General features: G+C 45.5%; 1 protein-coding gene across 2 annotated transcripts in view; it reads right to left on the reverse strand.

Moving 5' to 3' along the window:
* LOC139393124 (TUB like protein 3) overlaps positions 1 to 26,073 on the reverse strand; it is a 40,348-nt gene that overhangs the window by 4,041 nt on the left and 10,234 nt on the right. For both annotated transcript variants that reach the window (XM_071141491.1, XM_071141490.1), the window contains exons 2-8: positions 22,435 to 22,476; positions 16,487 to 16,538; positions 6,241 to 6,403; positions 5,035 to 5,241; positions 939 to 1,072; positions 493 to 684; positions 148 to 260 (exon numbers count right to left, since the gene is read on the reverse strand). In XM_071141491.1, coding sequence (XP_070997592.1) covers positions 148 to 260; positions 493 to 684; positions 939 to 1,072; positions 5,035 to 5,241; positions 6,241 to 6,403; positions 16,487 to 16,538; positions 22,435 to 22,476 — 903 coding nt within the window. The remainder of the gene's footprint in view (positions 1 to 147; positions 261 to 492; positions 685 to 938; positions 1,073 to 5,034; positions 5,242 to 6,240; positions 6,404 to 16,486; positions 16,539 to 22,434; positions 22,477 to 26,073) is intronic.

Genomic DNA, 26,073 nt, shown 5'->3' on the forward strand with positions numbered 1-26,073 from the left:
TCTACAATGTCCCTCCAGCACTCACAATCCCACTTCACACCCAGATTATCAGATGCAGCCGAGGGCTCAAAACAATATGGAAATTGTTCATCAGCAAAGATTTTGAATTATATTTAGAGTTGTGAGACGAGTGAGATATGGTCCTACCTCAGTTTCCCCATGAAGCTCTCTCCCTCGCGTGACAGGTCCGTGGCGTCCACTGAGATCAGGTAGTTGGACGTCTTGCTCTTTTTCCTTTTCCTCCCAGCCAGAAGAAACAGCTGGGTGAAGTAAAGAGAGTAAACTCAGGGTGAGAGGGAAACTCACAAACCATCATTTTAATCACCGCAATCAAAACAGGTGTTACTTTTACTTTATATTCTCACACCATTTCAAATGTAGCTATTGAGGAAAAGAAAATTAAACAGGCCTGTGAGATAAGATGGTAAAATAAACCCATCTAGGTCTTGTCTCCATGTTAATCCACTATGACAGGATGTGAAGTCAATGTACCTTCCTGCCGTCCTCTCTCTCCATGTGCATAAAGTAGGTGGGGTACAGGCCGCGGTCCATTCCCTTCTTGTCCCGGGATATGCGGCACTTGACGGTGACGCCGCGGGGTGCGGGACGCACCACAAACTCCTCCAGGTTGTCCACTTCGATCAGGGCGCTCTCCGCCGTGGGCGACCCCGGTGCCACGTACTCCTGTGAGGGGGAAAAAAAACACACACTGCTACATCACAAAACATACCGGCCAATCGCTGTTATAAAGGAGATACGGTACAGGAGTAGGGAGGACAACATTCATCTGCCATCTTGTTGTTTCAGTGTCTTCAAGTGACAAGTTGATTTGCCATGTGTAATGAACACATTAGAAATCTCACAAGCCATAGCCACATAGCTATGTGTATGCTCCTAATGATATGACAGGACAGAGACAATTGTACGGTTGGACTCACTGTGTTGGACTTTGTGCTGGAGGCAGACGCAGGCCGGGTTGACTCTGGGTTGGGGGACAACGAGCGTGTCCGGTCTTCGTCACCGTGTTCCTCATCCTCACTGGCCTCTTCGTAGTTCATACTGCCTGATAGACCTTGTCAAGGGAGAAAGAGTGCACTATGGGAGATGTGGCCTACAGCTTACACTCCATTGGTTGGGATCAGGAGTAGAGGTTGACCGATTAAATTGGAATAGCCGATTAATTAGGGCCGATTTCAAGTTTTCATAACACTCGGACATTTTGGGACACCGATTTGCCAATTTAAAAAAAAAAATGTATACCTTTATTTAACTAGGCAAGTTAGTTAAGAACACATTCTTATTTTCAATGACGGCCTAGGAACGGTGGGTTAACTGCCTCGTTCCGGGGCAGAACGACAGATTTTCACATTGTCAGCTCGGGAGATCCAATCTTGCATCCTTACAGTTAACTAGTCCAACGCAATAACGACCTGCCTCTCTCTCGTTGCACTCCACAAGGAGACTGACTGCCTGTTACGCGAATGCAGTAAGCCAAGGTAAGTTGCTAGCTAGCATTAAACTTATAAAAAACAATCATAATCACTAGTTAACTACACATGGTTGATGATATTACTAGATATTATCTAGCGTGTCCTGCGTTGCATATAATCTGACTGAGCATACAAGCATACAAGTATCTAAGTATCTGACTGAGCGGTGGTAGGCAGAAGCAGGCACATAAACATTCATTCAAACAGCACTTTCGTGCGTTTTGCCAGCAGCTCTTCGTTGTGCGTCAAGCATTGCGCTGTTTATGACTTCAAGCCTATCAACTCCCGAGATGAGGCTGGTGTAACCGAAGTGAAATGGCTAGCTAGTTAGCGCACGCTGATAGCGTTTCAAACGTCACTCGCTCTGAGCCTTCTAGTAGTCGTTCCCCTTGCTCTACATGGGTAACGCTGCTTCGATGGTGGCTGTTGTCGTTGTGTTCCTGGTTCGAGCCCAGGGAGGAGCGAGGAGAGGGACGGAAGCTATACTGTTACACTGGCAATACTAAAGTGCCTATAAGAACATCCAATAGTCAAAGGTTAATGAAATACAAATGGTATAGAGAGAAATAGTCCTAATCGGTATCGGCATTGAAAAATCATAATCGGTCGACCTCTAATGAGGACACCATCCCTTTCCCTCATTAAAACAGATAGACTGTACTTCCTGTACTGTACTTCCAGTCATTGCTCAAACACTAGATAGCATTGGCTGGCGAAACTACCGCTAACTTCCTTCCTACTGGATGCAGAGACATAAAACTGGTATCCACGAGTTCATCTGACTGGAGAAGAATTACTCTAGCCATCCCAGCAGCCTTCATTATCCCCAGACACCACTGTTAGTCCACTTCAGAGCTATACATTTCCACATTGGAAAGAATACTGTTGATATACAAGACAATAGATTCTCCATCTTCAGTGTGTTTTATCCATCACTGAGAGCTGGTTTCCTGGACCCAGATTAAGCCTAGTCTTGTACTAATTGCACGTTAAGCATGCTTTTCAGTCCAGGAGTAATCTGTGTCCACGAAACCGGCCCTGATTGTCCAATGTAAAGGGGTTAGTTAGGCACGAGGGAAAGCAGAAATCCTATTGAGAGATACCAGCCAGACAGACACAACACGGTGTGGTCAGACAGGCCTCTGTGGGAGCTGCTCTGGACAGGTGTCAGTAATGCTGCTAATTGGATTTACCAGCAGTGACTCTGGCTGGTGCTGTGGAATATTTTAATGAGAAAGCATTTTTTAAGGTGTAAAAGCATAATTCAAAGTGAGAAGGGGAAAAATGTCCGCTCTCAATGTGTTCCATTGTTGATGATACAAGAAATATGAAATGTTTTTCTTCGGTGTGGCTTGAGGCCAGAGTATAATACCTAGCACTTTACATCCAAAGACTAGGTTATTATCAGTAACTATAGAATTCACTGTTGTTGTATCCTCCCTCAGTTTCACCTCTGCTCCATAGAGTTAGTGCTACAGAGAGTGGAAAGGAGGGAGGGAGAGAGACAGAAACCCAGCAACCTTCACTTCAGCCCTGTCACCATGGGAACAGCAGGCTGCTCTCTACTACTACTGGAGTAGTTTCTCCCTGGCAGATAGTGGGCTCTCTGGCCCCTCCTCCGGCCCCTCCTCTGGGCCCTCCTCCACTGCACCAACCAACTGGACCACCCTGTCGTTGGTGGGGTCAGAGAGGGGGAGGGGCTGAGAGAGATGTCCCACGCCTCTGCAGACAGACACATATGTATTGGCCAACGTGGCTAGAAACAATATGTACACAGTGGTGTTCACTCCATCTAGCCCCAGAGATGTCTAAATGTCAGCGTACTGCCAAACATGAAATACAGACCGCAAATGTCAGCTACATTCTAATAGTGACTCAAAGGCATCAATTAAAACAGCACACAAAGTTTGGAAATGGAAATGTCAACGCTCAGGTTGCAAAACCAAAACTTGCAACGTGATCATTTCAACGGCTTTCTCTGTCTCACAGCACATGAAGAACTTGGGAACTCACTGACCAGTTTTGATTGAATAGCGTCCCCAAGTCAAATCCAAATGGAGGCAGTAGGCTATTACTAATCCTTTGCCGTTTCCATTTCAATTAATTTCCACTGGGAAATAAAAAAGCATGGGCAGACAGATACTATCTAAAGGCACCTGAGGACAGGCTGTATCTCAGTAGCACTAAGCAGACCAGGCATTCATTCATGATGACGGTTTGCATTATTGAGAGGGGAGTGTCACCTCTGCCCTCTTGTTGCTGTCCAGGAGAAGATCCTTAAAAACTGAGGCTAATGCAGTAATACACTGCCCTTAATCTGGGTCTCAGGTTTAACTAGGTAATACATCACTCTCCTGGATATAGACCTGGCTATCTTAATTTAGTTTGTCATTTAGCACAGTAACAGTACAGAAGGATATTGAATTAGTCTCAGGAAATGAAAGAGACTTCAACACTCTTCGTGGACCAGCCAGAAGGAGGGGAGGTGGCATAAATAGGTACTGTGGTAGGTGGATGCTACTCTTGCCCTTTACACATGATAAAATGATCAAATTCTCACTGTGTCACAATCAACATTGCCCTCCGCCATCTCTCTAACTGCACACTGCAGCACCACAGCCCTGGGAGGAGAAAGTATCCCAGAGCAGGGAAAAGGTTTTATCAATGCGCAATGGCTTTTAATGAGGGTAACTGAAAGAACAATAAACCACAACCTTCATAGTTCTTGAAACTGTCCCCGAACTTCATAGTTCTTGAAACTGTCCCCGAACAACGATGTCGACAAGATACGCTCCCATTTCTCATCTGTCCTCCTTTGCGCTCTCTCTCTCTCTCTCTCTCTCTCTCTCTCTCTCTCTCTCTCTCTCTCTCTCTCTCTCTCTCTCTCTCTCTCTCTCTCTCTCTCTCTCTCTCTCTCTCTCTCTCTCTCTCTCTCTCTCTCTCTCTCTCTCTCTCTCTCTCTCTCTCTCTCTCTCTCTCTCTCTCTCTCTCTCTCTCTCTCTCTCTCTCTCTCTCTCTCTCTCTCTCTCTCTCTCTCTCTCACACGAGACTACAAAGAGCCTCTACCAGCCCAGAGGTGTGAAAGAGACACTTATATTGAGTGCCCTATCGGTGTAGCCGTGAGGCCTGCCAGAGCAGCAGACGGGATGTGATCTCTGAAGCTGCTTGGTATTCGTGTGCTGAGGCGTCAGGGTAGATGGCGATGAAGATATAAATGACTGACTCGCATGTGTACACACTCTCCTAGGTCTTCTGTCTATAGCACTACTGCGTATGAGACATTGTCTGTGCAGTGGAGGTCATAGGGCTAGGACTATTTCCTGGTCACATGGTCTGACCATAACTAGGCCCCGGTGTATTTCCTGGTCACATGGTCTGACCATTACTAGGTCCCGGAGTATTTCTTGGTCAGGTAAGGTGTTCAGGAACCCCCCCCAGCCTTACCTACTGACAGAACTCTTTATAACACTGTACTTTAACACTCCAACCTGCTGTCCTGACTCCCTGTCCTGACTCCCTTCTCAAGCTCCCCCCCCCGGCTCACCTCGTTTCTGCAGCAGCTCGTGGATGTCCGTCTTGGGCTCCAGCAGAGTCTCCGTGTCTCCGTCCCGGTCTGGCTCCTCTGCGGGGGGAGACTGGGGCAGCGGCTGGGACAGGGACAGGGGCTGGGACTTGCTCACCGACAGAATCTGGATCTTGGCACCCAGGTCTGGGGCCTCAGAGCCCATGAAGGCAGCAGGGCCGTCGATACCTGCAGGGTGGGGTGCATTCACAGACGTTTTTGAATTATGTTAATGACTTTGTCCTGCTTGTCTGTGTGTTTGAGCACCCAGCTGTTTACTTCTCCAAGAGCTGTTCTGTATTCCTGTCTGTGCTTCCCTGAGGTGATTTGATTTGTACCTACTTCTTATTACTTAGCCGTCTGCTTGCAGCTGCGTTTCTCTGTAATACCTCTCCTCTATGTTCATGTCAAAGCTTAGCCTTGTGCCATGGAGTGATATGCTGCACTGAGCAGGTGGCCCTTTTCTTGCCTGAGAGTCTGAACGCTGCTCTGCCTCTCTGAATGTGACTCTCTCCTCCCCATCTGAAGGCCCCTCTGGGCATCAGAGAACATCTTCCTGGGTATCTCCTCCACTACCTTGAACAGTCGCTTCTCCACATGTCCCAAGACTGAGGGAGGCGTTATTAGACACACACACACACGCACCACACACACGTCATCATATTAGCTTCCTGATTGTTTGTAGGAACATTGTATTGTATCCCAGTACGTGAGAGACTAAAATATATTGCATGCCAATGTACAGGTGATTGGTATCAGAAGTGGGATGCACCAATGTTTATGATCCTATTCTATATAAGCACCTTTTCTCTAGTCTTGTAATTCCTGACTGGTCTCCTCTATCTCGATCTGGAAAGCCACTCTGCTCCTTCAGAGTGAGCTCCATGACTGGCCCCTCTTCCTGCTTTCCTGGGCAACATGGGGCCTGGCCCCACCTTCTCCCACCATTCCCTCTCACTGTCCTCACCTGATATACTGTCCTCACTCTGGACTGGAAAGCAAATTGATCATTAAAGTATTCTTCTTCACAGCCAACACCAACAACTGTCTATCTCTTGACTGTAGACTGGGGTTCAATCGCTCAGCACTGATCCTGCTTCCTCAGACCCATTACTTTATCCCGATGGTGAGAGCTGACCCCGGAAAAACTAGCTAGTACAGTAGCTAACCCCAAGAACCAAGGCTCACCATCCATGATGACATCGCTGGTGATGCTGAGGCGTGACTCCACCAGCGGGGCCTGCTCCTCACTGCGCCGAGGCCTGGAGCGCCTGGGCCGGGCCTCTGGGTTGGGCTGCACCATCAGAGGCTCCTGCCGCTTCCGCCGCTGTTTCTGCTCCAACAGAGCCCTCTGTGGACGGGAGGGGAATTACGACAGTGAGAGTTTACCATGCAAATATTGTCTGTATGTCCCTACCTGCCCAAGACTGACAACTGGTGATAAGGCTCTAGTGATCCTCTCTCTCTGGAGCCTACCTGTATCTGTCCAGGTATACCTGGCCTCTCTTCCCCACAGTCCATGAGGACTAGAGGTCGACCGATTAATCGGAAAGGCAAATTCATTAGGGCTGATTTCAAGCTTTCATAACAATCGGAAATCGGTATTTTTGGACACCGTTTTGGACAACAAAAAAAAAAAATTTACACCTTTATTTAATCTTTATTTAACTTAACTCAGTTAAGAACACATTCTTATTTTCAATGACGGCCTAGGAACGGTGGGTTAACTGCCTCGTTCAGAGGCAGAACGACAGATTTTTACCTTGTCAGCTCGGGGACTCAATCTTGCAACCTTTCAGTTAACTAGTCCAACGCTCTAACCACCTGATTACATTGCACTCCACGAGGAGCCTGCCTGTTACGCGAATGCAATGGAAGCCAAGGTAAGTTGCTAGCTAGCATGAAACTTATCTTATAAAAAACAATCAATCAATCATAATTACTAGTTAACTACACATGGTTGATGATATTACTAGTTTATCTAGCGTGTCCTGCGTTGCATATAATCGATGCGGTGCATATCGTTGCTCCAATGTGTACCTAACCATAAACATCAATGCCTTTCTTAAAATCAATACACAGAAGTATATATTTTTAAAATGGCATATTTAGCTCAAAGAAATCCAGGTTAGCAGGTAATATTAACCAGGTGAAATTGTGTCACTTCTCTTGCGTTCATTGCACGCAGAGTCAGTGTATATGCAACAGTTTGGGCCACCCAATTTGCCAGAATTTTATGTAATTAGGACATAACATTGAAGGTTGTGCAATGTAACAGGAATATTTAGACTAATGGATGCCACCCGTTAGATAAAATACGGAACTGTTCCGTATTTCACTGAAAGAAAAAACGTCTTGTTTTCGAGATGATAGTTTCCGGATTCGACCATATTAATGACCTAAGGCTCGTATTTCTGTGTGTTATTATGTTATAACTAAGTCTATGATTTGATAGAGCAGTCTGACTGAGCGCTGGTAGGCAGCAGCAGGCTCATAAGCATTCATTCAAACAGCATTTTAGTGCGTTTTGCCAGCAGCTCTGCTTCAAGCCTATCAACTCAGATTAGGCTGGTGTAACCGATGTGAAATGGCTAGCTAGTTAGCACCGCGCTAATAGCGCTTCAAACATCACTCGCTCTGAGACTTGGAGTGGTTGTTCCCCTTGCTCTGCAAGGGCCACGGCTTTTGTGGAGCGATGGGTAACGCTGCTTCGAGGGTGGCTGCTGTCGATGTGTTCCTGGTTCGAGCCCAGGGAGGAGCGAAGAGGGATGGAAGCTATACTGTTACACTGGCAATACTAAAGTGCCTATAAGAACATCCAATAGTCAAAGGTTAATGAAATACAAATGGTATAGAGAGAAATAGTCCTATAATTCCTATAATAACTACAACCTAAAACTTCTTACCTGGGAATATTGAAGACTCATGTTAAAAGGAACCACCAGCTTTCATATGTTCTCATGTTCTGAGCAAGGAACTAAAACGTTAGCTTTTTTACATGGCACATATTGCACTTTTACTTTATTCTCCAACACTTTGTTTTTGCATTATTTAAATCAAATTGAACATGTTTCATTATTTATTTGAGGCTAAATGGATTTTATTGATGTATTATATTAAAATAAGTGTTCATTCAGTATTGTTTTTAATTGTCATTATTACAAATATATATATATATATATTTTTTTAAATCGGCCAATTAATCTGTATCGGCTTTTTTGGTCCTCCAATAATCGGTATCGGCATTGAAAAATCATAATCGGTCGACCTCTAATGAGGACACCATCCCTTTCCCTCATTAAAACAGATAGACTATACTTCCTGTACTGTACTTCCAGTCATTGCTCAAACACTAGATAGCATTGGCTGGCGAAACTACCACTAACTTCCTTCCTACTGGATGCAGATACATAAAACTGGTATCCACGAGTTCATCTGACTGGAGAAGAATTACTTTATGATGACTTCCTCATCATCATGCCAGACACTCATCTATTGTTACGGTCTTCTTGTGTCGGAGGAGAGGCGGACCAAAATGCAGCGTGGTTATTTCGATACATCTTTAATCAAAGATAAACACGAACAATACAAAACAAGAACCGTGCCGTGAAAACCTAAACAGCCTTATCTGGTGCAAACAAACACAGAGACAGGAACAATCACCCACGAAACACTCAAAGAATATGGCTGCCTAAATATGGTTCCCAATCAGAGACAACAATAAACACCTGCCTCTGATTGAGAACCACTCCAGGCAGCCATAGACTATTCTAGACAACCCCACTAACCACAATCCCATGACCTACAAAAACCCCAAGACAAAACACACCACATAAAATAACCCATGTCACACCCTGGCCTGACCAAAATAATAAAGAAAACACAAAATACTAAGACCAGAGTGTGACAGAACCCCCCCCCAAGGTGCGGACTCCCGGCCGCACACCTAAACCCATAGGGGAGGGTCCGGGTGGGCGTCTGTCCACGGTGGCGGCTCTGGCGCGGGACGTGGACCCCACTCCAACAAAGTCTCAATCCGCCTGCATCGCGTCCTTAGATTGGCGACCCTCGCCGCCGACGTTGGCCTAGTAACCCTCACCAAGGGCCCCACTGGACTGAGGGGAAGCTCGGGACTGAGGGGCAGCTCGGGACTGAGGGGTAGCTCGGGACTGAGAGGAAGCTCAGGCAGGTTAATGGCTCTGGCAGATCCTGGCTGGCTGGTGGTTCTGGCAGATCCTGGCTGACTGGCGGTTCCGGCAGATCCTGGCTGACTGGCGGTTCCGGCAGATCCTGGCTGACTGGCAGATCCTGGCTGACTGGCGGTTCCGGCAGATCCTGGCTGACTGGCGGATCCTGGCTGAATGGCGGATCTGGAAGATCCTGGCTGACTGGCGGATCCTGGCAGACTGGCGGCTCTGGCTGCTCCATGTTGACTGGCGGCTCTGGCTGCTCCATGCTGACTGGCGGCTCTGGCTGCTCCATGCTGACTGGCGGCTCTGGCTGCTCCATGCTGACTGGCGGCTCTGGCTGCTCCATGCTGACTGACGGCTCTGGCTGCTCCATGCAGACTGGCGGCTCTGGCTGCTCCATGCAGACTGGCGGCTCTGGCTGCTCTATGCAGACTGGCGGCTCTGGCTGCTCCATGCAGACTGGCAGCTCTGGCTGCTCCATGCAGACTGGCGGCTCTGGCTGCTCCATGCAGACTGGCGGCTCTGGCTGCTCCTTGCAGACTGGCAGCTCTGGCTGCTCCTTGCAGACTGGCAGCTCTGGCTGCTCCTTGCAGACTGGCAGCTCTGGCAGCGCTGAACAGGCGGGAGACTCCGACAGCGCTGGAGAGGAGGAAGGCTCTGGCAGCGCTGAACAGACGGGAGACTCCGGCAGTGCTGGAGTTGCGAGGCGCACTGTAGGCCTGATGCGTGGTGCTGGCACTGGTGGTACTGGGCCGAGGACACGCACAGGAAGCCTGGTGCGGGGAGCTGCCACCGGAGGGCTGGTGCGTGGAGGTGGTACTGGATAGACCGGACCGTGCAGGCGCACTGGAGCTCTTGAGCACCGAGCCTGCCCAACCTTACCTGGTTGAATGCTCCCGGTCGCCCTGCCAGTGCGTCGAGGTGGAATAGCCCGCACTGGGCAATGCAGGCGAACCGGGGACACCGTGCGCAAGGCTGGTGCCATGTAAGCCGGCCCAAGGAGACGCACTGGAGACCAGATGCGTAGAGCCGGCTTCATGACACTTGGCTCGATGCTTACTCTAGCCCGGCCGATACGAGGAGCTGGTATGTACCGCACCGGGCTATGCACCCGCACTGGAGACACCGTGCGATCCACAGCATAACACGGTGCCTGCCCGGTCTCTCTAGCCCCCCGGTAAGCACAGGAAGTTGGCGCAGGTCTCCTACCTGGCTTCGCCATACTCCCTCTGTGTGCCCCCTCCCAATACATTTTTGGGTCTGACTCTCGAGCTTCCTTGCCAACTGTGTTCCCTCGTATCGCCGGCTCCTCTCTCCGACTGCCTCTGCTCTCCTAAGTGCCTCCACCTGTTCCAATGGGAGGCGATCTCTTCCAGCCAGTATTTCCTCCCAAGTGTAACAACCCTTGCTGTCCAAAACGTCCTCCCATGTCCATTTCTCTTTTCGCTGCTCCTGCTGCCGCTGCCTGTCACCACGCCGCTTGGTCCTGTTGTGGTGGGTGATTCTGTTACGGTTTTCTTGTGTCGAAGGAGAGGCGGACCAAAATGCACCGTGGTTATTTCGATACATCTTTAATCAAAGATAAACACGAACAATACAAAACAAGAAACGTGCCGTGAAAACCTAAACAGCCTTTTCTGGTGCAAACAAACACAGAGACAGGAACAATCACCCACGAAACACTCAAAGAATATGGCTGCCTAAATATGGTTCACAATTAGAGACAACGATAAACAGCTGCCTCTGACTGAGAACCACTCCAGGCAGCCATAGACTATTCTAGACAACCCCACTAACCACAATCCCATGACCTACAAAAACCCCAAGACAAAACACACCACATAAAATAACCCATGTCACACCCTGGCCTGACCAAAATAATAAAGAAAACACAAAATACTAAGACCAGGGAGTGACATCTATATTCAACCTTATACAGACAGCCTTAGACCTTATCCAGATCACTCAAAATGCGGAGAACCAGACAATCAGTAACGACTCTGTCCTTATCAGACACTTTGTGGTGGTGGTGTTGTTTTGAAAACCAGTGTTCTCTCTCAGAGTTATCTTACGACAAAACAAATTAACAAAAAAACGAATTATTGTGGCTTGCAAGCTTCCGTTTCAGGGGTGTCAAACAAGATGCATGTTCCTATGGTAACCGTGTCAGAGTGTCCTTGATAGACTCCACATTCTTTGTTGTTGTCTTTCACCACTCCCACTGTTGTTGAGGGAGAGGACAGAACATGATGGCCATTCAATGTGAATCTCAAAATGGAACCCCAGATGGCTTTGTAAACAACACACATACAAGCGTCATGACCCGACCTGGCAAATCATTCAGCCACAGTAAAATGTCATGTTTTCTTCCTTCGGTATCTTTGAGACTAAATTGGAAGGCAGAATAAGCAACTCGCATAGAAACAGGACAGGTGAGGTAAGGTTGGCTAGGCTATATTTATCTCATAGTAAAGGTCACAGAATAATGGACCTTTGTATCCTAGCAATACCACTAGAGTAAATGGGACATAAGAGAGTTAGCTACTCAGTGAAGGAACCTTCAGCAACAAATCCATTGAAATCAATTTAGAAAAACCTTTTACATGGGTCCTGGACAAGTAAGCCTAGACTGTTGTAAAAGATGCTGAGACAAAGTAACAGAGTGCTTAAAATACAGTGCAAACAATTCAAACTACTTAGTAAACCTAGAGTTGGAAATGCTGGCTGAGGCTCTGTTCAGTACGGGGACAGAGAGACTGGAGACAGTGACAAGGCAGTGGGATCATTAGAGCTGACATTGTCACAGCCATCACAAACACTCTGGGAAACTAGGGACAACAGCGACGAGGGTTGGTCCCCTTTAGATTTCTGGCTAAACAATACACAGCACAATGTCTCTATGAATATAAAAAAGCTTCACACTAGAGAAATGGTCCATTTCCATGAATTATGGTGACATTCATCAGTTGGCCCTGCAGTCCTGGTCTCTGGTCAAAGTAGGCGATGGGTTACGTAACTGCCTCAATTAGTGGGGAGCATCAAAACAACAAGCAGTGTTTAGTGACGAACTGGGCTGGAAAGAGACGAGAGGTCCTTGTCTCTCTGAAGCCTCATTGGGCTGATTAACCACCACTACAGAAAGGTTTTATTACTCAGGGCTAACGCAACACACACATTCAGGGCCAATGCAACACAGGCGCACCCACAAAAGCACAGACACGCACGCTCATACATACACACACACATGCTCGTGCACACACACACTACCATGGCCTGCTTCTATTTGACACCCTGAATCTCAAGGTGCACCTGAAAAATGATATTCATTAAATACCCAAACTTTGTCTTTGATTAAAATTAAAATAAGACCAGATGAAAGGCCTCTGGGAGCTTAATGGTTTCAACTTGGAGTCTGATGGTTTACATTTCAAACAGGCTTTGTTTTAAAGGGACACTTTGGGCTTTTGGCAATGAAGCCCTTTATTTACTTCCCCAGAGTCAGATTAACTCATAAATAGAATTTTTATGTCTCTGCATCCAGTATGAAGGAAGTCAGAGGTAGTTTCACGAGCCAATGCTAACTAGCGTTATCCCAATGACTGGACGTCTATGGTATCTACTAGCATGCTAGCAATTACCATAGACTTCCAATCATTGTGTTAACACTAGCTATCAATTGCGATAATGCTAGTTAGCAACTTCCATCAAACTGCACGTAGAGACATACAAATGGTATCCACAAGTTCATCTGACTCTGGGGAAATAGATCAAATCCTAAAGTATCCCTTTAAGAGGGGAACTGGGTTGCCTCTTCGTTTTCTTCTAAGGCTAAAAATAGCAGACAAATGAATAAAACATCTGAATAGATTATCATAATGAAACAGACTGTTAATTTGGACACAGGATACAGATTCCATGTAAACAAGAAACAAAAGCCCCACAATGCTTCACGATGAGATCCTATTTAAAAATGTTATCAAGAGCCACACATCTGACCCAGGAACTGATTTAACTTTGAAACTCTTTTGTCTAGTTTTTTTCTTCGTCTTCCCTCTTTGCTCTGGCACGCAGTCGTCTTCCTGTGTAAACTGGCTAGCAGTCGTCTTCCTGTGTAAACTGGCTAGCAGTCGTCTTCCTGTGTAAACTGGCTAGCAGTCGTCTTCCTGTGTAAACTGGCTAGCAGTCGTCTTCCAGTGTAAACTGACTAGCAGTCGTCTTCCTGTGTAAACTGGCTAGCAGTCGTCTTCCTGTGTAAAATGGCTAGCAGTCGTCTTCCTGTGTAAACTGGCTAGCAGTCGTCTTCCTGTGTAAACTGGCTAGCAGTAAACTGTCTGGGAAATTCTTGCCAGCCTTATCATGTTTTATATCATGTGTAAGCTGTTTTTCTCTCACTGGTGTGATATTGATCTGTAACTAAGATGATATTGCTGCTGGAATCTTAGCAATGGCCACTCCTGGATGTAACTAATAATAAAGTTTTTACAGAACGGTTACCTCACAAGAACTGACAGCAGCAGTAGAGCAGACACTGAACTGTCTCACTCGCTGACAGAACTCATCAGTGGCAACGACACTTCACTTCACTGAATTAACTCTATCAAAACTGAACAGAACTCAAACCTAGTTCCTAGCTTGCTTGGACTACACTCTTAGCACCTATTTTTCCATCTTGAACGTTGAACAGTTATACAGCTGTCCCCATAGGAGAACCCTTTAAATAACCCTTTTCGGTTCCAGGTAGAACCCATTGAGTTCCAGGTATAGAAGGAACCCTTCTGGGTTCCTTGTAGAACCCTTTCTATAGAGGGTTCTACATGGAACCCAAAAGGTTTCTACCTGTAACCAAAAAAGGATTATCCTATGTAGACAGCCAAAGAACCCTTTTGGAACCCTTTTTTCTAAGAGTGTATAATCCGAACATAGAGTATGGCCGGAAAATGAGGAATAGTTATGCTTTAGGCTACTCATTGTTCAACTATTTGCATATTCAAACAGCAACATAAAGAGTTGATAGAATCTGTTGAATAGGCTATTTGTTCCCAGTACACCACCATTACACAGATCATACCTCTAAATGATAAAACATGATAATCTTTTTTTTTAAACTGGAGAAAAGAACGTAGGCTACTAGAAACAAAACTGCCCTACAATTAAAACAATCCATTGTATTATTGTCAATTTAAAACAAAAGACTTAAGAGGATAGGATATGAGAAAAGGATATGACTCAATACACTGTTTCATTCACCGTCCTGAGGCTGTGGGAGAAAGACATTGTACAGACCTAAAACAAGACACAGGAGGCTAATGAAAATAGCAGACTAGGAGATATCCCACATCCACGGAAGTGTGTCCCACCAGAGACAGGCTATAACAATGATATCACCAGGATGAGCTGAAATCAAATGCTTGCACACATGCACAGTACACACACGCAAGCATGTACATATGCAAACACACACACACATACACACAGAAATATACACACCAAAATACACTCACGCAAGCATGTACCTGTGCACAGACAACTTCCCATGTTACTCTCAGATCAAAATAGTCAACCATAAATTACATAAACAGAACAGAGAATAAGAGGTGCTGACCCACCCTGTCCATTAGTGTCCGGAGTGAGACAGAGAGTAAAAGTGAAGTGCAGAAGTTTCTCTGTGGAGCTCAGGGTTCCATGCTCTGTGAGACCCCGTCAAGTCTAAACTCTCTCCCACCGAGCAGCACTCGTGCCGGGCATGCCTCTATCTCCCTCTACCCCTGGATCAGGCTTTCAGATCAGACAACTAACACGAGGATAACCACGCAACACCAGCTTCCCTCTCACTCCGAGTCCGTGTCTCCTCCTCAGCCTGTGAGAGAGTGTGAGTGAGAGAGAACTAGAGTGTATGTGCGTGTGTCTGGGTGGTCACTGTAACTAACTGAATCAGCGGTGTTACTCACCCCGGGGCAGAGTGGGAGAGAAAGAGAGAATGAGTGAGATGGAGAAAGGGAGGGAGGGGGATAGAGGTGCTGCAAGTGTCTGTGTTTGTGTGTGGGTTGGTTTTTCTATCCTTGTGGGAACCTAAAATCCTCAAAAGTCCCCACAAGGATAGTAAAACAAGGAAAATTCTCCCTTGTGGGAACATTTCCCACATCCTCATGAGGACAAAGGCTATTTTAAGCGTAGGGGTTAGGTTTAGAGTTAGGGTTAGAATTAAGGTTAAGGTAAGGGGTTAGTGGTTAGGTTTAGCGTTACAAACTTTAGAAGCCTTTTTAAAACTCAAATACACTACAAGTGTGCATTTCCTGCTGTGCAGGAAAATTCTCAGCAACAAAAGCAACAAATTAAGATCCTACATCTGTAGGCATACAGCTCACTACACAGACTGTCTACTGAAACCCTTCTACGGTTATTCCCTACATAGTGCACTACTTCTGACCAAAGCCTATGTAGGGAACAGGGTTCCATTTGGGTCGCAGGCATCGAGTCAGTCTATGTGCCTACCAATCATCTCATCCATCTTTTACTCCATTGTGTGACTGTTGCTTAAGGCTGGTTTCTTAAACCAAATCAGTCAGTTTCACTTTAAAACAGCGTGGGTGGTGATAAGGATACTGAAGGCAGGAGGGATTGTAAGGAACAATCATCAGACACGCAGACCAGGAAGAGCTGTTCGCTGAGAAAGGAGCAGATTGGTGCTTTATCTCTACAATGAGTGCTAAAACAATTCACTTCCGGAAAAATATGTTTCTTTCTGCTAATTGGACAAATTGTACTGCCTTCGAAAATAAAAGAGTTCAAAGACACCCTGTTTTCCCTCTGTTTCATGACAATCAGCCTTACTGTGCTGATGGTCGGAAATACAAATGCTATTACAAAGCCAACTAAATTCATAGCCTGAGTGACACCGGAGGCAGAAAACCAGGTCATTTGTACACTCGCTGCCAGTCAAATGTTCAAGCTTGACAGGCTCACAGCTATAAACATGGACTGAGACCTCAAAAACAATTCTGACAAAAACATGAAAAGACACCAAAAACAACCAAAACGCAAAATGCCTCTAGATATATAAGATATGGACTAGTCTGGTCATTTCTGCATCATAAATAGAATACTCATGACATATACCCTGAACAAGTCTATGGGAGCTGTAATGTCTATATAGGAGCAGTAATGTCTATAGAGTGGCTATGATGTTGAACAGGTGCTGTATGTGGCGTAACTAGTTAAATGCGTTTAATAAAGTTAGTCATTACCTGCTTTTCCAGCTTCTGCTGCCTGAGGCTGGTGCTGTCATCATCAAGGGCACTGAGAAGAGACGAAAGACAAAATGGTTACTATCCACTCATAACTCATATCTGACAGAGACATAATACAAGTGCTTCTGTGGTTAATACCAATCTGTTATCTGGGTCTCATCTGTTATCTGTTATATTTACAATAAGAAACTATTTGCTACAGTGGTCACTAATGAATGCACCTCTGATCGAGGTTGGGTGGTATGCAGATTTTTATTTGCGCTTCTGTACCATACCGGGGGTATTTGGTATTACCGGAAGTGCACACAGGGGGGGCTTATTTATTTTTGAAAAAGGTATTGAAAATCATACCATCGGTATATCTAGAGTTGTCAGTTGTAAGTTTACATACACCTGAGCAAAAAAAACATTTCAACACAGATTTTCACAATTCCTGACATTTGATCCTCGTAAAACAAATCCCTGTCAGTTAGGGTCACCACTTTATTTTAAGAATGTGATATGTCAGAATAATAGTAGAGAGAATGATTTATTTCAGCTTTAATTTCTTTCATCACATTCCCAGTGGGTCAGAAGTTTACATACACTCAATTAGTATTTGGTAGCATTGCCTTCAAATTGTTTAACTTGGGTCAAACGCTTCGGGTAGCCTTTCACAAGCTTCCCACAATAAGTTGGGTGAATTTTGGCCCATTCCTCCTGACAGAGCTGGTGGAACTGAGTCAGGTTTGTAGGCCTCCTTGCTCACACATGCTTTTTCAGTTCTGCCCACACATTTTCAATAGGATTGAGGTCAGGGCTTTGTGATGGCCACTCCAATACCTTGACTTTGTTTTCCTTAAGTCATTTTGCCACAACTTTGGAAGTATGCTTGGTGTCATTGTCCATTTGGAAGACCCATTTGCGACCAACCTTTAACTTCCTGACTGATGTCTTGAGATGTTGCTTCAATATATCCACATAATTTTCCTCCCTCATGATGCTATCTATTTTCTGAAGTGCACAAGTCCCTCCTGCAGCAAAGCACCCCCATAACATGATGCTGCCACCCCCATGTTTCACGGTTGGGATGGTGTTCTTCGGTTTGCAAGCCTTCCCCTTTTTCCTCCAAACATAACGATGGTCATTATGGCCAAACAGTTCTATTTTTGGTTCATCAGACCAGATGACATTTCTCCAAAAAGTACGACCTTTGTCCCCATGTGCAGTTGCAAACTGTAGTCTGGCTTTTTTATGGCAGTTTTGGAGCAGTGGCTTCTTCCTTGCTGAGCGGCCTTTCAGGTTATGTCGATATAGGACTTTACTGTGGATATAGATACTTTTGATCCTGTTTTCCTCCAGCATATTCACAAGGTACTTTGCTGTTGTTCTGGGATTGATTTGCACTTTTCGCATCAAAGTACATTCATCTCTAGGAGACAGAACGTGTCTCGTTCCTGAGCGGTATGATGGCTGTGTGGTCCCATGGTGTTTATACTTGCGTAATATTGTTTGTACAGATGAACGTGGTACCTGCAGGCATTTGGAAATTGCTCCCAAGGATGAACCAGACTTGTGGAGGTCTACAATTATTTTCTGAGGTCTTGCTGATTTCTTTAGATTTTCCCATGATGTCAAGCATAGAGGCACTGCATTTGAAGGTAGGCCTTGAAATACATCCACAGGTACACCTCCAGTTGACTCAAATGATGTCAATTAGCCTATCAGAAGCTTCTAAGGCCATGACATCATTTTCTGGAATTTTCCAAGCTGTTTAAAGGCACAGTCAACTTAGTGTATGTAAACTTCCGACCCACTGGAATTGTGATACAGTGAATTATAAGTGAAATAATCTGTCTGTAAACAATTGTTAGAAAAAATACTTGTGTCATGGACAAAGTAGATGTCCTAACCGACTTGCCAAAACTATAGTTTGTTAACAAGAAATTGTGGAGTGGTTGAAAAACGAGTTTAAATAACTCCAACCTAAGTATATGTAAACATTTGACAACTGTAAATTCCCCGGTATATGGTATATTGGCGCCCCCCCTTGGGTTGTGCCGTGGCGGAGATCTTTGTGGGCTATACTCTGCCTTGTCTCAGGATGGTAAGTTGGTGGTTGAAGATATCCCTCTAGTGGTGTGGGGGCTGTGCTTTGGCAAAGTGGGTGGGGTTATATCCTTCCTGTTTGGCCCTGTCCGGGGGTATCATCGGATGGGGCCACAGTGTCTCCTGACCCCTCCTGTCTCAGCCTCCAGTATTTATGCTGCAGTAGTTTATGTGTCGGGGCTAGGGTCAGTTTATTATATCTAGAGTACTTCTCCTGTCTTATCCGGTGTCCTGTGTGAATTTAAGTATGCTCTCTCTAATTCTCTCTTTCTCTCTTTCTTTCTCTCTCTCGGAGGACCTGAGCCCTAGGACCATGCCTCAGTTCTACCTGGCATGATGACTCCTTGCTGTCCCCAGTCCACCTGGCCGTGCTGCTGCTCCAGTTTCAACTGTTCTGCCTGCGGCTATGGAATCCTGACCTGTTCACCCGACGTGCTACCGGTCCTAGACCTATTATCTGACCATGCTGGTCATTTATGAACATTTGAACATCTTGGCCATGTTCTGTTATAATCTCCACCCGGCACAGCCAGAAGAGGACTGGCCACCCCTCATAGCCTGGTTCCTCTCTAGGTTTCTTCCTATGTTTTGGCCTTTCAAGGGAGTTTTTCCTAGCCAATGTGCCAATGTGCTTCAACACCTGCATTGCTTGCTGTTTTGGGTTTTAGGCTGGGTTTCTGTACAGCACTTTGAGATATCAGCTGATGTACGAAGGGCTATATAAATACATTTGATTTGAAAATGTGATATATTGCTCAAGCCTACCCTGTTGTCACTTACATCAATGACACTAATGATTTTCAATGGAATTCCACCAGGGGGCATCGCTACTGTGAATAATAACTGTGGACAAGGCACCGAAATCTCCTGGCAGAGCTAGAATTGAACGTTACCAAGGTGTTCACTTGAAAAAGCAGTTATACTTCTGCGCATAACTAAGACTGACATACAGGATTACTGTCATACCTTAGGCTATAACTGTTTGAGCTTAGCCTGACTGCATGATCTGCACACTGTAAAAAAACATGTAGTTGTTAATAAATATAATTTTGTCCAGGAGTTGTTCATGACCACAGAGGCTAACTTGAAGAGAAAAGCTTAGGGCTCAAGCTACAAAACGCCTCACTGTCCTGGTGAGGTCAAAAATGATACTGTATCAGGACTGTATAATGCAATAGAACAACGCATCAGACAGCAGCACTACTGTGCTACAAAGCAACAGCAAGTCTAGATCTAAAACACAGTTCTCCATAGAGTCCTGTCTCTGGCCGTCAGAGTGGTGGCTGTTGTTTGGGACTACTTTTCCTGGACTCCTGTGAAAAGGCCCGCTGGGTACATGTTGCTAAGCTACAGTGGAGAAGGAGAAGAAGGTGGGAGTAGCAGTGGGAGTCTATTCAGAGGCACAGAACGAGTTAGAGGAACCCACCGCTACTCTACCCAGCCACAGACATAACCTACAAGACACTCACTGACAGACATAACCTACAAGACTGCCAGACATAACCTATAAGACACTCTCACTGGCAGACATAACCTACAAGACACTCTCACTGAAAGACATAACCTCTAAGACACTCTCACTGACAGACATAACCTACAAGACACTCTCATTGACATACATAACCTCCAAGACACTCTCACTGGCAGACATAACCTACAAGACACTCTCACTGACAGACATAATCTACAAGACACTCTCACTGCATGAACACAGCGTATGTGGGGAGGGGGGGGGGGGGTGATGGAGGATGGGGGAGTGTGTGATGGAGGATGGGGGGGAGTGATGAAGGGATGGGGGAGATTGTGATGTAGGATGGGGGAGTGTGTGATGGAGGGATGGGGGAGTGTGTGATGGAGGGATGGGAGAGTGTGTGATGGAGGATGGAGGAGTGTGTGATGGAGGGATGGGGGTGATGGAGGATGGGGAGTGTGTGATGGAGGATGGTTGAAGATTGGGAGGGAAAAAAACAAGGTTCTGCCTCCACCTGCTGAAATCTCTCAGAACAATTTAGCATCTCTAGGCTTCACTAATTTCTCTGTCAGTCCACATGCTCACACCATCTGTTGCTGTCAAACAGCCTCGGCTGTATTATACCCTTTACATCTCCCATTCAGACAGAGCGTGTTACAGGAGTAGGACAAGAAGAACTTCATTAAGCACAACTATCTACAGTAAATAACAATCTCTCCGTACCCCTGATTCTCTCTCTATCTCCATGAGGATATAAGGGCCTCATTATGTCATCATCACTGTTTCTGAAGGACCCGCACCAAATGCCAAGAGGAATAGAAAGCAGGACGATCATCTGCTGAGAGGCAAACATCATCCGTCTATTACGTGAACTCAGATTATTACAGACAACACCGATGACTTGGCCACGTCCTCCAACATCCTCAGAATGATGGATTAAAATCATTAGGCTAAGTAAGTAAGTAAATGACTACAGATTGAAATTCCACATTCTGTGGCAATAAGAAATACCAATGTCATCGAACCAATGAGTTTTGGACCTGACTTGGCGAGTTGCTTGTCTATTTATTCAACAACAACCCGTTTGGTCAGCTTAACATTAATGATCAGTCATCTCAGAGGCTGTAGAGCACTCTGTTTTAGTATACTGATTGTTACAGCCCTCTTTGAGTCTAATCAGCCCAGTGCAGCGCTATCCATACAGGCGTGCAGATCTGTCCACAGGGAAGCCATTACATGGCTCTGAGCAGGTGTTGCTGACGGTAGTGACGAGTGAAGGATGATGGGAGGTGTTAATTACACATCCGGGATGGTCATTACACTCAGAATAAAGAGGTGCTATCTAGAACCTTAAAGGGTTCTTTGGCTGTCCCCATAGGAGAACCCGTTGAAGAACCCTTTTTGGTTCCGGGGTGGGACCCTTTTTGGTTCCATGTTGAACCTTTGCTATAGACGGTTCTTAATGGAACCAAAAAGGGAAGAACCCTTTTAACCCTTTTTTCTAAAAGTGTAGGGTGTCCAGAGGAGGAGCGGAGGAAGAGGAGGGGAATCTTTCTTTTCAACAGCTGTCCAGCTAGGGACCTGGGTGGAGACGCAATGGGAATACTCTCCACTGGGGAAAGGCTGGAGGCTTGGTGGGTATGGTTACTACCAAAGGGTGTTTGACCTCAATTGGACTGGGGGAAAAAACATAGTTGGGATACTGTCATTAAACGTGCCGGCCTGTAAAACTGACCCTTTTTAGGTGGCTCTAACACCCGAAAAGTGTCCCCATTCAACCCTAGAGGTAGAAGAGTGACTGTGTGTGGCCACTGTGGACATTCCTTGATTCCATCCATCTACTTGACACCACAATCAATATGGCTATCCATCTCCCAACACTCAACCTAGTCTCTCTGACAACACAACAGCTCTTTCTAGTAGACCCTTATCCAGACTGTTCTGCACAAATTTCCCTTCACCGGTTGCACTACAGGGTCTTTACCTGGCACTCACAAAAACAGAGCATTTCTGAAGTAGTCTGTCAACTGACCTATTGGACCATACTATGAGTAAAAAAATTATTATTTGACCATGAAATGACTAGTTGACGGAAGCTGTGGGTGCCTGGGTGGGTGGTTAATCACAGGTATTCTAATTGATGAGTGCTAAAGATGTAGGATCTTAATTTGAGCCAGTTTGCTACAGCAGGAGAATAATATTGCAGGAACAGGAAATGTGAGATCTTATGTGGTTTATAATTATTGGACATTTTTTGTAGGGGTGATGCATTTTTCGTAAGGGAAAATAAAGTCTGAAATTTCAAAGTGGAAATTACAAACTTCAGCAGCCTTTATAAACCTCAAATATACTCCAAGTTTTAAGATCCAACATCGGTGCTGCTTACCTTGCTGTTGAGGTAGAGGAGAAGCTGGCGGAGCTGGAGGGTCTTCAGAGCCATGGGGTTTTCAAACAGGAACACAGGACACAGAGAAGAATAGAGTTAGCAAGAGATCAGTGACACCAAAAAGAACAATGCTAAAACGGGATGCTTTGGTACTGTCCTGACAGTACTGTTCTGACAGTCTCTACGCGTGTGTAGTCCTTCAGCTTGAGAAGCACATGATCTTTCAAGCTTACAGGGAAATGGAAATCGATCCGCAGTCCATAACACATAATAAGCTATATATTTTTCATTTATCTAAAATAGGCCTACCTGAGCTAGCAGACATAGAACAGACAGTGGCCTGCCTGTACAGTAGTACTACAAATTAACACTTATATGACTGTGGCGTAGTCACAGTCCCCCAGACAGTGAATGAACACCTATATGACTGTGGCGTGGTCACAGTCCCCCAGACAGTGAATGAACACCTATATGACTGTGGCGTGGTCACAGTCCCCCAGACAGTGAATGAACACCTATATAACTGTGGCGTGGTCACAGTCCCCCAGACAGTGAATGAACACCTATATGACTGTGGCGTGGTCACAGCCCCCCAGACAGTGAATGAACACCTATATGACTGTGGCGTGGTCACAGCCCCCCAGACAGTGAATGAACACCTATATGACTGTGGCGTGGTCACAGTCCCCCAGACAGTGAATGAACACCTATATGACTGTGGCGTGGTCACAGCCCCCCAGACAGTGAATGAACACCTATATGACTGTGGCGTGGTCACAGCCCCCCAGACAGTGAATGAACACCTACCTATATGACTGTGGCGTGGTCACAGCCCCCCAGACAGTAAATGAACACCTATATGACTGTGGCGTGGTCACAGCCCCCCAGACAGTGAATGAACACCTATATGACTGTGGCGTGGTCACAGTCCCCCAGACAGTGAATTAACACCTATATGACTGTGGCGTGGTCACAGCCCCCCAGACAGTGAATGAACACCTATATGACTGTGGCGTGGTCACAGCCCCCCAGACAGTGAATGAACACCTATATGACTGTGGCGTGGTCACAGCCCCCCAGACAGTGAATGAACACCTATATGACTGTGGCGTGGTCACAGTCCCCCAGACAGTGAATGAACATTGATCAAGTGCTGTGTATTTGTTTAATCCGCCACAGGGTATCATCATTCTAATCTTTAATCTGAGAATACACTGTGTCCTCCACCTCTATCAAACTTGGAGGACACAGTCTTTCTGTCCACTTCACAGGTATCTACGCGGTAATCAATGTTTCATAACACTGACACTATGCTGTAAAAGACTTAATGACTGACATGCAAACAAGACGCAGGCCAGTAATAGCCTATTATTTTGTCACAAACAAGATTTAGGATACCCTCCATGTCATGGCATTGTCCTCGGTCTGTTGGTGAAAAAGCTTGAGAATAGGATGAGACTACTGCATTCAGATGACAATATGATGCAGTTCCAAACGTGTCTCTGGAACTGAGCATAAAATTAGAGACTTTATTATCAGACGAGAGACAAGGGAGAAGCGTATTATCAAACTGCAATAAAATTATTCTCATTAATATACTTCACAGCTTTGGACTAATTTAAATCATGTTTTAAAGTTCACCGAATAAAGTACATTTAATTTCCCCTTCGGCAAATGACTTTCCGGGGTTAAAAATGAAAGACTGAACGAGAGGTAGTCTAATTAAACTTCTAATTCCCCGGAGGTTGGAGAGAATGGCTTCAGTTCCAGTTCAGCGAGTGAAATCACAAGAGGGATTATTCAAAACAGGGTGATGACATGGGTGAGATTAGGCTGTTTTTGATTCCCTGGCAGTCAGATCAGCTCTGCGTCAAGTTAAAGCTAGAATTTGGGATTCGTTTTTTTTGTGTGAAACAGCAGCCCTGCTATATACCAAGAATTGAAATGACCATCAAAACAAATTTCCAGATTGCAGATTGTGCCTTTAAGGAAGCCGATGAAAAGACACCAGCTGAATAAATGATCAATGTATGGTGAGGTATAGAGCATGAACAACACTGTTTAACTAGGCCTAGGATATTATAGGACTCATACAAGCGAAACGACAGTCTTTTCAACACAAGCAACTTCAATCAAATTCTTTCATGTCAGGTACTTGGTCAAATATTCTTAGCATGTCCTTAGTTAGAGCAAACAGCTGTAAAACAAAACCTCACAATATAACATGTTAGAAAGAAACTTGTTACAGTACAAGAGGTGGAGCTCTGAATAAGTAACGACAATGCACCAGACAAAACATGAGCGTGGGAGAGACCCTTAAAGGTAAACTTTTTTTTTTATTAGCCCACTGTTGACACTGCATTTGGCCGGTGACACTTTGCTTCTTGAAATTCCAATATCTTTAAAACTTCACTGCTGACATACAAAACATTTTGGGGCTGTATCAACAGTGGGCTCATGAAAAACCACTCAAAAACAATCTTTTGGTGTTTGTTTCCCTTTAACAACAGGTAAGCCATTCAGCGGGTAGGATCAGTGGGAACAGGAGGAAGAGATGCTCAAAGCCTATCTGTCTGTCACAGGCACGACAAACACCTGACTCACAGGACACAGACCCCTCTCAGTTCCTCTATCACCCTACAGTACACATAGTCCAGCAGCAGCTCCGGTAATGTATGGTGCTCCCAACCCGGTCCAGGGTCAGTCTGAAGGTCTACCTGAAGCTCCAACTACAACCCTGCTACCCTGCAGCCAGGAGGGAGTCCCAGCGCCACGCAGCTGAGGGTGAGGTCTCGGAGTAGGAGCCGTTGCGATGACGCCACACTTGAGGCTAGCCTCTGAACACAAAACAGTGAACCCACAGGGATTTGTTAGAGGAGTCTAAATGTGGCGTGAGTTCATGCCAAGACAAAATACTGGGAATAAAATCCCTAAACTTGGTCCTCTGACTTAGTTACATGTCCGTCTTTCTTCAGTTTCTAAGATGTATCAGATATATAGACTGATAGGCCACGTGCTAAAACTGGACATGACTGTATCGGAATAGCTAAAAATGCTTTCAGCAGAACTCCACAGACGCCATTTACTCTGACTCAGAGGGAGATATTGCACATATCAAAACCGCAGACCATTGACACAAACTGAATTTAACACCAATTGGGAAAGTTTACGTTTTGTGAGCTTTAGCCTAGGCCCAGTATCTTAAGTAAAATATTCCAACACATTTATTTTGACAGAAAATGCCAGAACATGGAATTTGCTTAGTCATAGCAAAATGAACCAAACGGTTTCTTGTCAATGTGAAACCACATTATTCTGGTTTTCTGCCTTTCTACATAGGCTTTCCTTATATGCTCCTTGAATCCGTGTAAGTAGAGCGGTTTCTGGATGACAACCACAGTTACTCCCAATTACCAGAAGTATAAACAAACAACCCCCTCATTCCTTAAACTGGCAAGAAGTGGGGGACCTTGATCCTGTTGCTAGGAGACCACAGGACCTTTAAGTCATATCGTCTTCTGTTTGTGTACGTGTGTTTGCATGCGCGTGCCAGCGAAGGGAAAATGGCATTCTCCTCAGCTGAGGGCAATCTGGGGAATGATTCACCTGAGAGTAATTAAACACTGTCAAAACAAATGA

Source organism: Oncorhynchus clarkii, chromosome 33 (genome assembly GCF_045791955.1).
Source record: "Oncorhynchus clarkii lewisi isolate Uvic-CL-2024 chromosome 33, UVic_Ocla_1.0, whole genome shotgun sequence".
NCBI classification, from domain to species: Eukaryota; Metazoa; Chordata; class Actinopteri; order Salmoniformes; family Salmonidae; genus Oncorhynchus; species Oncorhynchus clarkii.